General features: G+C 46.7%; 1 protein-coding gene across 1 annotated transcript in view; it reads left to right on the top strand.

Moving 5' to 3' along the window:
• Positions 1-7579: 7579 nt before the first annotated feature.
• Positions 7580-14894, top strand: part of PKD2 (polycystic kidney disease 2 (autosomal dominant)) — a gene marked incomplete at its 3' end in the record, with an annotated part of 21149 nt that continues 13834 nt past the window's right edge. The window contains exons 1-3 of the mRNA XM_009993742.1: positions 7580-7689; positions 13386-13519; positions 14229-14479. Of these exons, the coding sequence (XP_009992044.1) occupies positions 7596-7689; positions 13386-13519; positions 14229-14479 (479 nt within the window). The remainder of the gene's footprint in view (positions 7690-13385; positions 13520-14228; positions 14480-14894) is intronic.

Here is a 14894-nt window from a genome sequence, read left to right as displayed (position 1 = left end):
TGCGAGGTGAGAGCCCCGGCATCCCCTCCCTTCCCCCGCCCCTCCGCGCCTTTCCCTGCGGGCCGTGACCGGGAGGAGCGCTTAGGGCTGTTTGTGGTCCTTTCTTTTCTGCCCCCACCCCGTTGCTGTCTGTCCTCTTTTTTTTTTTTTTCCCCGTGTCCCGGCTGCCCATCTTGGCTTCCCCCTGCCTTGTCCCCGCTCATTCATGCATAGGCATGTTATGGTTCCTGTCCGGGCTGTGCCCCCCACACAAACACAGGCACACCTTTCCTTCTTTTCCTCTCTCCCCTCCCCAGTTCTGTGCCTTGGCCGCTTTCAGCCTAAGAGACAATCCTGAGTACTCGGATACATGTGGCTTTTCTGACCGAACACCAGGTCTCGGAGTAGAATCCTTGTCTTTCTCTCCCTTTCTGTGCTGTAAAAAGAGGTGGTTAGGGTGGCATTCGTGCTTAGCGTGAGGTTGAGAGGGTGTTTTATGGATTTTTGCTCCTCTGCAAGGCTGTACAGAACCTCAGGTGCTGAGAGCAGCCCTTGCTTGAACATACAGCTGATGCCTAGAGAAACACGGTGTGAAGAATAAGCAGGGGCACATCTCATGAGCATTTAGGGTGTCCTTCTAACCTTCCTGCATTAACCCTGTGCTCAGCTGGCCCTGTACAGGCTTCATTTGACACAGCAGAGGAAGTGATGGATGGCAAGTTGTTGACATCCAAGTTTTTGACAGCACATGTGAGAGAAACCCCCCCTTCCTTTTCAGGGCAGCTTAAAATGCCATCATCAAATCACAAGGTTTTTATATGGAGGGCTACATGTCAGGCAAAACCTTTGTCCTTACAAAGCTGCAGGAAAAGTAAACTCTACTTAGAAAATAAACTTTCTTCTTCTAAAATGTGGATTTTCTGAAATGAGAGGTGGTACTGGCTGGCATTGCACCAGCAAGTGTCAGAATTCACTTGATTTTAAGCAGGGACTTGAAAATCAGGCTGTTGTATGTTCTGTGTGTCTTCAGTTTGATTTTGATCTGCACTCAAAAATCATTTGCTGTAATGATTTTTCTGGCTTCAGCTGTCTTGCACCAAAATAAATCCCTCTTGATCATTGCAGTGTTGTCTTTGGATGCAAGACAGGCTTGCAGAGATTATGGAATAGAGCATGTTTTCTTTTCAGCAGATTTGATGGGGAGAGTGTTCAAGGAACTAAGTCCCATCCTAACAAGAGGCCAGAATGGCCAAGAAAAAAATATCCATGCTAATTATGAGTTATGCATGAGCTGGCACTGCTCTGTTTAGAGTCCTCAGTGGTGTGTTTAGAGACATATAAATGCCTAGGAAAGGAACTGCTTCATGTGAAGAAAGTGAAGCTGTTTTATAAAAATTCTTACCAAAACAGACTGTTGAGATGCTCCTTTTGGACTAGTTGTTGGCAAGGAGCCTCCTGTCCGTGCTTCTAACTGTGGAGAGAAACGGTGGTCAAACAGGAGGTGAGAGTGACATCCTGATGACCTGGCTGTAGTTGCTCCTGTTTCCTCTCAGACCTGGTTTCTGAGGTGATGCTAGAAAGAAATTATCCACTCCAGTGATGTCCAAAAAGCCAGGTCAGCATGTCCTTATTTTAGGATGAAGAAGAATTTAACAGAATATTCTAACCGCTGATGTCTTGAGTCTTAAAACCTAAGCAAAACACACCAGAAAACCAAGGCTAATTCAACTTACTGTGAAATCACTTATTTAACATGCTGAAATACCTTCCCTCAAGCTGGAAGGACCAGCTCCTCACAAAACCCCCCACCCTCTGAGCATGTGTAGTGAGTAGAAAGGCTGCTGGTTTAAGTGGAAGCCAAGAGCTAGTTAACCAATTGTAGAATGATAGATTGGTTTGGCTTGGAAGGGACCTTAAAGGTCATCTAGATCCAACCCCCTGCATGGGCAGGGACACCTCCCACCGGACCAGGCTGCTCCAAGCCCCATCCAACCTGCCCTTCAACACTTCCAGGGATGGGGCAGCCACAGCTTCCCTGGGCGACCTGGGCCAGGATCTCACCACCCTCACAGCAAAGAATTTCCTCCTCATGTCCCACCTCAATCTCCCCTCTCCCAGTTTCAATCCATTCCCCCTTGTCCTCTCCCTCCCTGCCCTTGTCGCAAGACCCTCCCCAGCTTTCCTGGAGCCCCTTCAGGTACTGGAAGGTGCTCTAAGGTCTCCCTGGAGCCTTCTCTTCTCCAGGCTGAACACCCCAACTCTCCCAGCCTGTCCCCAGAGCAGAGCTGCTCCAGCTTTTGGATCATCTTTGTGGACTCCTCGGGACAAGCTCCAGGAGCTCCATGTCCTTCTTACACTGGGGGCTCCAGAGTTGGACTCAGCACTCCAGGTGGGGTCTCACCAGAGCAGAGCAGAGGGACAATACCCTCCCTGGCCCTGCTGCCCACGCTGCTCTTGCTGCAGCCCAGGACAGGGTTGGTTTCTGGGCTCCAGCGCACGGTGCCGGCTCGTGTTGAGCTTCTCGTCCACCATCACCTCCAGGTCCTTCTCCTCAGGGGCTGCTCTCAATCCATTCTCCACTCAACATGACTTTGTGCCCTGACTCAAGTGCAGGACTTTACAGTGGGAGAAACAGACCCGGTTTTGGGACAACAGTAGGACTGATTTTGTTGTTGATTTCTGATCCATTTTGAACCTGAATGCAGAGTTTGATAACAAGTTTTAGTCTAAGGTCAGAGCATTTGCAAGTGGAAAGAAAGTCCATGAGGCAGGTTTTCCCCACACATACCCATGAGGTAGCATTGGAATGAAGGCTTGGTGGAATGTTGTGTTGAATCATCCAGTTGGGGTAATGATGTGTGGCTGTAGCTTGAACTTTTAATTTCTGCTTTCAGGCTGAAAGATGAGGACCACTTTTGTCGTGGTAACACGATGGATCCTTTCAGCTGCTGTCGTTCTCCTTATGCTGCTACGCCTGAGCCTGTCAATCAAGTGTGGATAGGATGCCATGAGGATCTCTGATGACTGGAAAATGGCATACTCAGTGCTCAGTTTTATTTGAAGGTGGCTGGAGGAAAATTAGCACAGATTGATTTCATGAAATTCCATTTTGCTAGACAGATTTCAAAGAGAGGGATCTATCCTTTGGATATCAAAAGCTATGCTATTACCCTGGCTGAAAAAGCTGCCACTCAGCAAGTGCAGGATATTGAATGGCAGCTTGTACTTCATTTGCTATCAGCTGTAAAGTAAAAATGCAGAGCGTTTAAGGTAATGAGATTTTGTTAATTGCAGCCATCAGAGAGACTGTAACAGGAGTTATGAAGTGAATAAAAAGTCAGATACTTCAGACTATCTGTATTTTAGGTTCTTCTCTTTGGAAAGAGTTATTTTCTTTAGGTTCTTTTCTCTTTGAAGGGAATCTCCTGGATTCTTTTCACATTCTAGCATGAGTCTCTGTGAAGTAGCTTTGTTCCCCCTAGTTTTGCAGCTCTCTTCAACAAACATTCCAGATGCTGGAGGGAGAGGAGGGGGTGACCATTCAGCTCCATTAAGGAGAAAGCTGTCAAGGCTTTTCATGGATTAAGAGCAAAATCCACTTCCAGAGCCAGGCATTTGCATTTGTTAATTTTTCCTTGACACCTCTTTGGGTTCCTACACTCTTTGAGGAAGCCCTTTGACTACAGGATCAGTATGAGAGAATTGTTAGTTGCAGATTTGTTGGGTACTATAAAGAGCACAAAAATTCTGTCCAGAAGTTCACAAAGAGCAAATTTCTAGAAGACTGAATATTATTTGGGCTAGAAATGATACATTTTTGGTACTTGCAGTAGATGTCAAATCCAGCATTGCTTACTGTGCTACTATTCTTCATGCATCTGAACCAATATTCTAATAAGACAAAAAAGGGTAGTAATGTTGGTATCTTCTAAAAACCTGGCACCTAATGAATGCTTCAAGGGAGCTGACAGAAAAATTCAGATTTAACACCAAAAAAATTGTCTGATCTCTGGTGTTGGGTTTTTTTGTTTGTTTGTTTTGTTTTGTTGGTTTTTTTTCTTCTCATGCAACTTAGTTCCTTGCTGACTGACTCCTAATGTCCCCAAAGCAACGCCTGTCACCCAGCATGCAGTAGGGTGATCCACACACAGAGTCAAGGTACTTGCTCTAATGTCAAGTTCTGTGCATAAAAGGGAGCAGGGTGGCTTCCCAAAACACAGGGGCTACTTCTGTACACAGTGTGTTCTACCCAGTGCTTCAGGCTGTAACCAAGTTGTGGGGAGTGTTCTTTTCTATCCCTCTTGTCTTGTCTTACAGGCTTATGTCTCAAGGATGTGTTGTTGTTGACTTCTTGGGATGTGTTGTTCTCCAGTTCTTGCTGTTTCAGTGCTGTGACAGAACCAGAGACTGGGGAGGTTGGAAGGGAGCTCTGGAGATCATCTAGTCCAACCCCCCTGCTAGAGCAGGATCCCCTAGAGCAGATCCCACAAGAACACATCCAGGTTTGGAATGTCTCTAGGGATGGAGACTCCACAGCCTCCCTAAGCAGCCTGTCCCAGGGCTCTGGTACCCTCAGAGGAAAGAAGCATTTTCTCACAATTAGGTTAAACCTCCTGTGTACCAGTTTGTGCCCATTGCCCCTTGTCCTGTCACTGGACACCACTAAGAAGAGTCTGGCCCCACCCTCCTGACACTCTTTAGATATTTATAAGCATTGATGAGCTCCCCCCTCAGCCTCCTTTTCTCCAAGCTGAACAGCCCCAGCTCTCTCAGCCTTCTCCTAACAGAGCAGATGCTCCAGTTCCTTCATCACCTCGGTGTCCCCGTGCTGGACTCTCCCCAGTAGCTCCTTGTCCTTGAACTGGGGAGCCCAGAACTGCCCCCAGGCCTCCCCAGGGCAGAGGAGAGGGGCAGGAGAACCTCCCTGACCTGCTGGCCACACTCTTCTTGATGCCCCCCAGGGTGGCATTGGCCCTCTTGGCTGCCAGGGCACATTGCTGGCTCATGGTCAGCCTGTTGTCCACCAGGTCTTTTCCCCCAAAGCTGCTTTCCAGCAGGTCACCTATAACCTGTGCTGGTTATGTTATGCAAGCTCTGCTTTCATTTTACATGTCTCTTTGTTCTGTGTGACTTTTCCCCAAACTTTTCCTTACTCCAATTAATAACGTGACATCACTAACAATATTCTAATATGCCAGAAATTGAGCTTGTGAGCTTCCTGCTCTCCACATTTCTTCTTGGTGAGTCATGTGCTGACAGCCAAGACTGGTCTCTCTCCAGCTGAGCTCATTCCCTGTTTCAGCCTTTTCTTCCTCCCTTCTGTAATGTTTTCCTGCCTTTATTATGAGGGTTGCTAGTGCAACGTGGGGCTGTGTTAGAGGCTGAACTTGTTGAGGTCTTTAGTATTTAGTGACTCTGGAAATGTTTTCATTTTTCTGTCTTCAGGAATGAGGGTGAGGATTTGTCCTTCTGTATGGTAAAGCTGCAGTCTGAAGCTGTACATTTTCAGACTTGGCCTTAAAGAACAGCTTTGAAAATGCTCTCTTGTTTTGGGGCCTGACAGTGGTGAAGGTTTTAAGCTACTAATTCAGGAGTGTTTAAAGAGATTAATGCTAAGACTGTTCATGCTTGCTGTGCCTATGCAGAAGTTTCCTGGTTAACTTTGTGGTTAGGTCACAACTTAAAAATGTGGCAGCTGGAAGGCTTCTGAAAACATCTAACACTTCTTTCTGGTTTGGTGTTTTTTTTTTTTTCTGAATGCACCTCATGTCTGCTGGTAGAGAAAAAGACCCTCCTCATTCCCATCTCTTTGTTAGCAAGTGAAGTTCTGCAATGGGCAGATTAGCCCTTTGTCTGCCTTAAGTCTTACAGCAGGGGTTGCAAAGCAACTCAACTCTTCCTTCCTTATCAGCTTTGTGACATGTTCTGGCTGTCCACTAAATTCAAATTGCTGCCCTATGTTTGCTGGATCCAAGATTTTCTCCTGGGAAGTCTGAGTTTACTTCATCACCGTCTGCTGAGAACCTGAAGGGTGTTTGAAAAGGTTGGCTGTTTAAGATACCTGAAAAGGAAAAGGGTGGAAGTGTGATGTGCTTCCTTAAGAGCGAGCTTTTATTTCTATATGCTTACCCTCTCACCATCCACTAGGGTCAAATGGCCTCGTTTTATTTAGGATTAAATGAAGAGAAGTTCCTTAAGGGGAGCAGCTGAGGGCTGAGCAGCAGCAGCTGATCCTGGCTTTTTTCTCTTCTTTATTAGGCATAGGAAAGAAGTCTGGTGCTTACTAACTGCTTGCCGTTCTCAGATGGTTGTTTCTTTGAGAGACTCCATTTAAAAGATACTTTCACTTTTCTGTTGCCCTTTTGGAAGGGCTCAACAAAGTTTGAATAACTTCCTTTACAGTGTCTTCTTGAGAGAAGGCCAAGGAAGGTTCTCCTCCCCCTCTACGCTGCCCTGGTAAGACCACATCTGGAGTGTTGTGTCCAGTTCTGGGCTCCCCAGTTCAAGAGGGACAGGGATCTACTGGAGAGAGTCCAATGGAGAGCTATGAGGATGATGAAGGGACTGGAACAACTGCCTTATGAGGAAAGGCTGAGAGACCTGGGGCTGTTCAGTCTTGAGAGGAGAAGACTGAGTAACGTCTATAAATATCTGAGGAGTGGGTGTCAAGAGGACAGGGCCAGTCTCTTTTTGGTGGTGCCCAATAATAGGACAAGGAACAATAGGTATAAAGCTACAACACAGGAGGTTCTACCTCAACATGAGGAGGAACTTCTCTACTGTGAGGGTGATGGAGCCCTGGGACAGGCTGCCCAGAGAGGTTGTGGAGTCTCTTTCTCTGGAGACTTTCAAGACCTGCCTGGATGTGTTCCTGTGTGATCTGCCCTAGGGGATGATCTCCAGAGGTCCCTTCCAACCCCTAAGATTCTGTGATTCTATCACTGCCAAGTGTAATAGGAAGGTAGTAGCAGGCAGAAATCATTCAGCTGATCCAGCAGAGAAAGAAAGAATGTAGAAACACCAAGATCTTTGTTGTCTCTCTGTTGGACATACCTTGTCTATCTGAAAAAAAGGGAAAGAAGGTTATGATTTGTTTTCTTTGAAAATACGTTGGACTGACACAGCCTCCTTTCAGGTAGAAAGTTAGTTAAGACTGCTAATAAAGGTTTGATACTGAATGTGCAGTTTCATTCTTGGTGTTTAAAAAAACCCAAACCTCAAACTCTGCAATTCATCCCTTGAGGGACAGTTATCTGTGTGTGTCTATGTATACTTGTTATCTCTTTTGAAACCATGTGGTTTTAAGTGTCAGCACTTCTGGCTCATCTTCAGCAGGTTCTGTTAAGAGTTCTGAGCTGTTACAAGTTCTGAGCTGTTACTAAATTATTATGGGATCTCTTGAATAGCTCATGGTGCCTCAGGCCCTGTTCAGCCTGTGGAAGATGTTTTCACTTGAACTTGGATCAGTTTAAAATCCATGGAAGAGCCTGCAGCAGACATGACATAGGTTAAGCTTTCCAAACCACTTTACTTATCATGTCTTTTGTGTACCTGGTATCAGACATCTGTGTACCTTGTGTATGCATTCCTTTTCAGGTCTGTGGGGGACAAGGCTCATGGAAGAAAGCAACACCAGCAGAGAGAGATACCTGAGAAATGTCTTACGAGAATTGGTCACATACATCATTTTCCTTGTGGTCTTGTGTGTCTGTAAGTACCTGCTCAGCATCACTGCTTCCAGTTCTGCACTGTCTGTTTGCTGCTTGGGATTCCAGAATGAAGGTTGTTTCAGTGAAGGTTCTCTTCAGTTGAAGAAGAATTAATAATGGGCAGGCAGGTAGGCAAATACTTGGAATTCAACCTTTCTCTTGGTTCTGTCCATGGGTTGTTGCTTGAGATTGAAAATACTGCAATTTCCTGTGTTTTAACAAGTTTTGAACCTTTAAACAGGGCAATAATAAGCTTATTCTTTGTTTTTAGGGAGCATTTAAAAAAATGTAACACATTTTAAAATTTAAATTCCATTAATTAAATGGAAGACATCAGTGTCCTGCTTCTGCTGGGCATTTTGAAATCCCCCAACAGAACTGTTCAATGTGAAGAGCAGGAATTAGTCATCCAGGACAAAAGAATGAAATCACAGACGTTGACATTTTATCACCAAGTTTACAGATCATTTTAAGATGAAAAGCTCTCAGTTGTAGCTGGGAAAGCAGAGATAATGCTGGCTGATAAGCTGTGGTGCTGGAGGTTTTTTAACACACCTGCAGCCTGTATATGCTCAAGTGTAGGTGGGTCACAGCTGGATACTTTCATGACTTAAGTGTGTCTTTTGTTTTGTTGTCTGTGATGCCATGTGCAGTTGTGCCTGGGGTAGTGTAACAGTTCTGAGAGCTGTCCTCTTTTTCTTAAGCTCAGGAGGGGGAGTTAGAAGAGTGGACAGTGAGATGGATGGAGAACTGGGGTGTGATCAACAGTGTAGAGTCCAGCTGGAGAGCTGTGACTTGTGTGCCCCAGGGCTCAGTGCTGGACCCAGTCTTACTTAACATCTTCACCAGTGACCTGGCTGAGGGGATGGAGTGCATCCTCAGCAAGTTTGCTGATTATACGAAACTGGGAGGATTGGCTAATAGATTGGAAGGCTGTGTGGCCATCCAGTGAGTTGTAGACAGACTGGAGAGCTGGGCAGAGAGGAACCTAATGAGGTTCAGCAAGAATAAGTGTAGAGTCCTGCACCTGGGGAGGAAAAACACCATGCACTGGTATGGATTAAGGGTTGACCTGCTAGAAAGCAGGCCCATGGAGAAAGACCTTGAGGTCCTACTGGACAAGAAGTTATCCATGGGACAGCAATTTGCCCTTGTGGCCAGGAGAGCCAATAGTATCTTGGGATGCCTTAAGAACAGTGTCTCCAGCCAGGCAAGGGAGGTTCTCCTCCCCCTCTATACTGCCCTGGTAAGACCACATCTGGAGTGTTGTGTCCAGTTCTGGGCTCCCCAGTTCAAGAGGGACAGGGAACTGCTGGAAACAACAGAGGCTAGAAGGATGATGAAGGGACTGGAACACCTGCCTTATGAGGAAAGGCTGAGAGACCTGGGGCTGTTTAGTCTTGAGAAGACTAAGAGGGGACCTTATTAATGTTATATTAAGGGTGGGTGTCAAGAACGGGCCAGTCTCTTCTCAGTGGTGCCTGTGACAGGACAAGGGGAAATGGCACCAAGTGACAACACAGGAGGTTCCACCTCAACATGAGGAGGAACTTCTTGACTGTGAGGGTGACAGAGCCCTGCTTCAGGCTGCCCTGAGAGGTTGTGGAGTCTCCTTCTCTGGAGAGTTTCAAGACCTGTCTGGACACACATTCCTGTGTGACCCGCCCTGGGTGTTCCTGCTGCAGCAGGGGTGTTGGACTTGGTGATCTTCAGAGGTTCCTTCCAACCCCTGAGATTCTATGCTTCTGGCCTTAAGAACTTAAAGCCCAGATACAATTCTGCTTCAAGATCTCTAGGGTTTTTACCTTAATAGTGAAATCAAGACATATTCATCTATTTGCATAAAAGTTAGCAAGGGAACACCAAGCAGAACTTAGTATGGAATTGTGAAATAAATGTTTTATTTGGTTATTTGAGAGAATAACAACAAAATCTGTATGCATTAAGTTACTGCATCTTTAGAAGGCTGGCATGCTTCAAGCCCCCAGTTTTCAGGGTGGCAGTTCTGTTCTAAGTGCCTTAAATGTCTGTGAGAGTTGTGGTTTTTTTTCTGAGAGAAGTTGGAGTGGAAAAAAAAATGTAAAAACTACATTAGTAGGCTGGCCCTGAGAGCAAGTTTGCCTTGCTTGTCTAGAGTAATGTGACTAAAAAAACCCAAAATTTTATACCCTTGACAGTACTGTTTGGGTGCTGTACTGCAAGCATGGTTATATAGTAAAGATCATGAGTTTTTTTTCCATCCTGAGTCCTTTGAGAATATTTAGTGTAAGACTGTTTGTGGCTGGCATGCTGTACCACCCTGAGGGGTGTAGCAGTGATGGGACCTAAATTAAAATCAAGTGAAATTGGTTTCAGTGGGAATAGTTAGTCCCCAGGCTGCTAAGAAATTTTTTCTTATGGAAAAAGATTTTGGGGAACAGAATAAAGGAAAAGGATGGTGTGCTGAGTATCTCCAAATACTGCTAATTCAGTAGTGTTTTTTGAAGTGCTGTCCTTTTTAATTTTACATGTAACTATGCAGTAACTATGGGCCAGGCTGGTCTGTGGCTTGGCATGTCCTAGGAGTGTCAGTGCAGGCTAAATGCTGTGGGAATTTCACAGAATCACTGCATCTTAGGGGTTGGAAGGGACCTGGAAAGATCATCCAGTCCAACCCCCCTGCCAGAGCAGGGTTACCCAGAGCACATCCCACAGGAATGTGTCCAGGTGGGTTTGGAATGTCTCCAGAGAAGGAGACTCCACAGTCTCTCTGGGCAGCCTGTCCCGGGGCTCTGTCACCCTCACAGTAACTGACTTCTAGGGCAAGACACTTGTCTGATTCTTACTAACATTTCTAATGAAAGCAGCTGACTCCCAATTGGAATTTACGAATATATGGTTTATTAAAAGGATAAATAACACCATTGGGGGCAGGAGGTTCAAAGAGGGTAACCAGGAAACAATAATAGCAATCATAATAATAGAAAATAATGGAAAAACAACAATAATACTATGCTAAGGTAACTTCAATTAACAGCAACAGCAACAACACCCCATTGATTTAAGCAACAACAATAAGGAGAAAGGAAAGGAATGGGAAAGGAGGAGGTAGAGAGTGCACCTAAGAGACGGTTAAAGGGATGGGGGCCAGGTAGATGGGCAAGGAAGGATTAAGGGCAAACAAATATTTTTCTTTACCCAAGTCCCAAGGTGCTCAGCTGTTTTATAGGTTTTGTGCAAAACGTTTGTGACGCCGATGAACAGGCCCAAACGGACCCCTCAGGGGAGCGCAGGTTATTGGCACTGGTGCAGGAATGGGTGACCCAAACAAGCAGGCACACCCATAGTGAGGTGAACAACGGTTTATATTCCCTATTCCCAAAGTTCCCTCCCCTGGGTACTCCAGGGTTTACAGCCCACCCCACGCTTCTAATGATCCTGCAAGTTTCCCACCCCTGTTCAAACATCCCATTCCAGCAGGTCACTTTTTACCTTTTAAGGCATAATTTCTTGCCCCCTTGGCTGCCTTCCCTACCACCAACATGATCTGTAACCACTGGTGTCATCCTGCCCCGAGGAGCAGGGCAGAAGTGGCTTTGTTGGGTCTGACCTTGGCCAAAAATCCTGCTCCGTGTTGGGATCCTGCAGATGGAGCCCAATTCAGCCCCTCAGTTTCTTGGACCATAAACCACCCCAGGTGTCATTGGAACGTGCAGATACCTCACTTCTCTTCAACAAACTATTATATTCCTAACACTAGGATACATATAAAAAGACCCCAACACTGTCCTTCTAACACTAGGATGTGAAAACAACACTACATTTCATTTCTAACATTTTTCACTGTCTTCCTGCCTAACTGGCAGGCAGGTTTAACCACACTGTGAGGGCAGGAAGAGCAGTGACAGCAGAGTCCCCCTGATGGCCCATAGTCCAGCTGGACAGCCACTCATCATCCTCACAGGCAGGTGGAGCTCACCAGAAGCTCACAGGAACTGGAAGACCTTCTCCAGCACTCCCAGGGAACAGCAGGATTCCACTCCTTCAAGCTGACTGAACCTATCTCCCTAAAATCCCTTAGTCTCTTCAGAAAGCCAGCAGACCTCTCTGCCCACTGACCAGCAGCACTGCCCCAGCATTCCCAAAAGCCAGCAGGAGTCTGGCTGCTGCAGTCCTTTTTAGAAGTTGTCCCAAGGTATTTCCCCATGCTGGATTGGGCTTTGCCCTCTTCCCGGGGCTACAATCCCATCACTGAAGGGTTGGCAGCAGTCTCTGGGCAGCACTTCATAACACTGTTTCCAGTGGATTCCCACCACAGGATTCCCTGTCTCCAACATGGAGCCCAGTCTGCAGGCTGTGGTGGGGAGGAGAGGGCAGACAGGCAGAGTCCCCATGCAGTCCATGGGCAGCTGTTTTGTGCTCACTTACTGCCTTGGGAAACATGTAGTTTTTAGGAGAGGGGCAGCATCTCCTACATGATGTTTACGTGGAACCTCTTATGCTCCAGTTTGCACCCACTGCCCCTTGTCCTATCACTGGACATCACTGAACAAAGCCTGGCTCTGTCCTCCTGACACTCACCCTTAACACACCTCTCTCCTCCAAGCTAAAGAGACCCATATCCCTCAGCCTTTCCTCATCAGGGAGATGTTCCACTCCCTTCATCATCTTTGTGGCTCTGCACTGGACTCTTTCCAGCACTTTCCTGTCCTTCTGGAACTGAGTGGCCCACAACAGGACAATCTCCCTTGACCTACTAACCACCCCCTTTCTAATGCACCCCAGGATGCCATTGGCCTTCTTGGCCACAAGGGCACATTGCTGGCTCATGGTCATCCTCCTGTCCACCAGGACCCCCAGTTCCCTTTCTCCTACCCTGCTCTCCAGCAGGTCAGCCCCCAACCTGTACTGGTACATGGTGTTGTTCTTCCCCAGATGCAAGACTCTGCACTTGCCCTCGTTGAGTTTCATCAAGTTCCTTCCTGCCCTTGTACTCTTGTATTTTGGAGAGCACATATTGAGAGAGAATCCAGCTCTTGCACAACCATGGGATGCATTCCACGTGCCACAGCAGAAGCCTATTAAAAATAGTTCTTGTTCTCCAGTTGCTAAAGGGTCCACATTTTATGCTCTGTGGACCTTAGACTTGGCCCAGAGTAAGGAAAAGAAATAACACACAGTCATGAGAGGAGATTCTCTGGGAACGACTGGACATCTTGGGGGCAGTTTAGTTGCCTAACTGCTGATGGCAGTCACAGGGCCCTGAGATGTCCTGATTGACCATCATCATCTGCTGGAGCAGGGCAGAGCTCTCCTGAGGTCTTGTGCCATACATGCCAGCTATGGATGTCTCGGAATACCTCAAGTCATCTAAAAAGGCACTAGCTGCCCCTCTTCAGGCTGCTGAATTGTGCCTTGGTTTATCTGGAAGTCAGCTTTTGTAGAAGCATTAATCATAGAATGGAGTGTGGGAAGGAGAACTGAGTATTTTAAACCGATGGGTCAGTTTGCTCTTCACTACTCTCTGTATTTTAATCACACTTGACTGACAAATCCTTCCTGGTGTGGATTTTGTTTTGTTCTGAAGCTTAAACTTTCCAGTGCAGAAATCTATACAAAGGCAAGTTGGTGCATTCAAAACAAGCAAAGCACTTACTTTTTCTTCTTTTCTCTTTCTCCTCACCCCTTAACCTCTCACTCTTTACAAATCTTTTGCAGTGACTTATGGCACAGTGAGTTCCAGTATGTACTATTACACAAGGGTGATGTCGCAGCTCTTCCTGGAAACACCTGTATCAAAAATGGAGAAAACTGATTTCAAAACTTTATCCACAATGGAAGACTTCTGGAAGGTAATCTGGAAACTTCTGTGGCTGGGACCTGCTTGTCCTGTCATGGCCTGTAAATTTAACCTGCAGGATCATAGGATCACAGAATGGTTTGGGTTGGAAGGGACCTCAAAGATCATCTAGATCCAACCTCCTGCATGGGCAGGGACACTTCCCACCAGACCAGGTTGCTCCAAGCCCCATCCAACCTGCCCTTCAACACTGCCAGGGATGGGGCAGCCACAGCTCCCCTGGACAACTTGTTCCAATGTGGACACCCTGTTCAAGTGAACCAGGATCTGCTTTCTAATGTGGAAGGGGTTGTGCATGTGCATGTGTCAAAGCTATGGGACAAAGTAGACCTTTAATATGTGAAAGTTTAGAATCCAGGTCATGCTAGTGGGGCAGGGTAGGGACAGGGTTGTGGAATGTCTCTGGGGGACACGTAACAGCAAGGGCCTATGTCAGAAAAATTATCAACTACAATTCTAACACATCCATGGAATGAAGATTGTTGCCCAGGGAGGGTGTGGATGCCCCCTCCCTGGGGATGCTCAAGGGCAGGTTGGATGAGGCTTGTGCAGCCTGGTCTGGTGGGAGGCGTCCCTGCTCGTGGCAGGGAGGTTGGAACCTGATGATCTTTAAGGTCCCTTCCAACCTTCATCACTCTGTGATTCTATCTATAAAACCAGTGCTGGCCAAAGGCAAACTCGAGTTCTGTGTTCCTCCCCAGTTCACAGAAGGCCCTTTGCTGGATGGCCTTTACTGGGAGTTGTGGTACAACAACAAAACCATGGCAGAAAACAGAAGCTTCATTTATTATGAGAACCTGCTCCTAGGGGTTCCTCGCCTGCGGCAGCTGAAAGTCAGGAACGGTTCGTGCTCAGTACCTGAAGATTTAAAGGATGAAATAAAAGATTGCTATGATGTCTACTCTGTAGCTAATGAAGACACTGCGCCTTTTGGACTTCAGAATGGAACAGCGTACGTAGGATTTCTGTAGACGCTTTCTTTTTTTTTTAAATTTGACCTGGATGATTCTGAATTACACAAGAGGTCACTCAGCAGGTGGGACTCTGCCATGTCTTCTGTCTGTGGAGCAGGGAAACCCAGGGCAGCTGCCCCTTCTGCTCCTGGAGAGGTCCCATGGAACTTGCAGAGCACTGTGCTCTTGTTCCACTGGATTTCAGGTGCTGCTTTGTGCCAGTGGTGGCTCCTGTGCATGGGAGGCATGCTGAGGGCAGCACTGCAGCTCATGAGGAACAGTTCTGTAATTCCAGCTTGTATTGCTGCAGTGGGTCTCACTGAGTTGTCCTCCCTGGCTACAAATGGGAATGGTACTGCCTGTCTTGGAGGACAAGGTGTGAGTTGAACTGCAATAGGTTTTGGAGGTGGAATG

This window comes from Chaetura pelagica, unplaced genomic scaffold (assembly GCF_000747805.2).
Source record: "Chaetura pelagica isolate M959 unplaced genomic scaffold, ChaPel_1.0 scaffold210, whole genome shotgun sequence".
Lineage (NCBI taxonomy): Eukaryota > Metazoa > Chordata > Aves > Apodiformes > Apodidae > Chaetura > Chaetura pelagica.
Note: the sequence above shows the minus strand (reverse complement) of the source record. Positions and strands in the feature narration are given on the sequence as shown.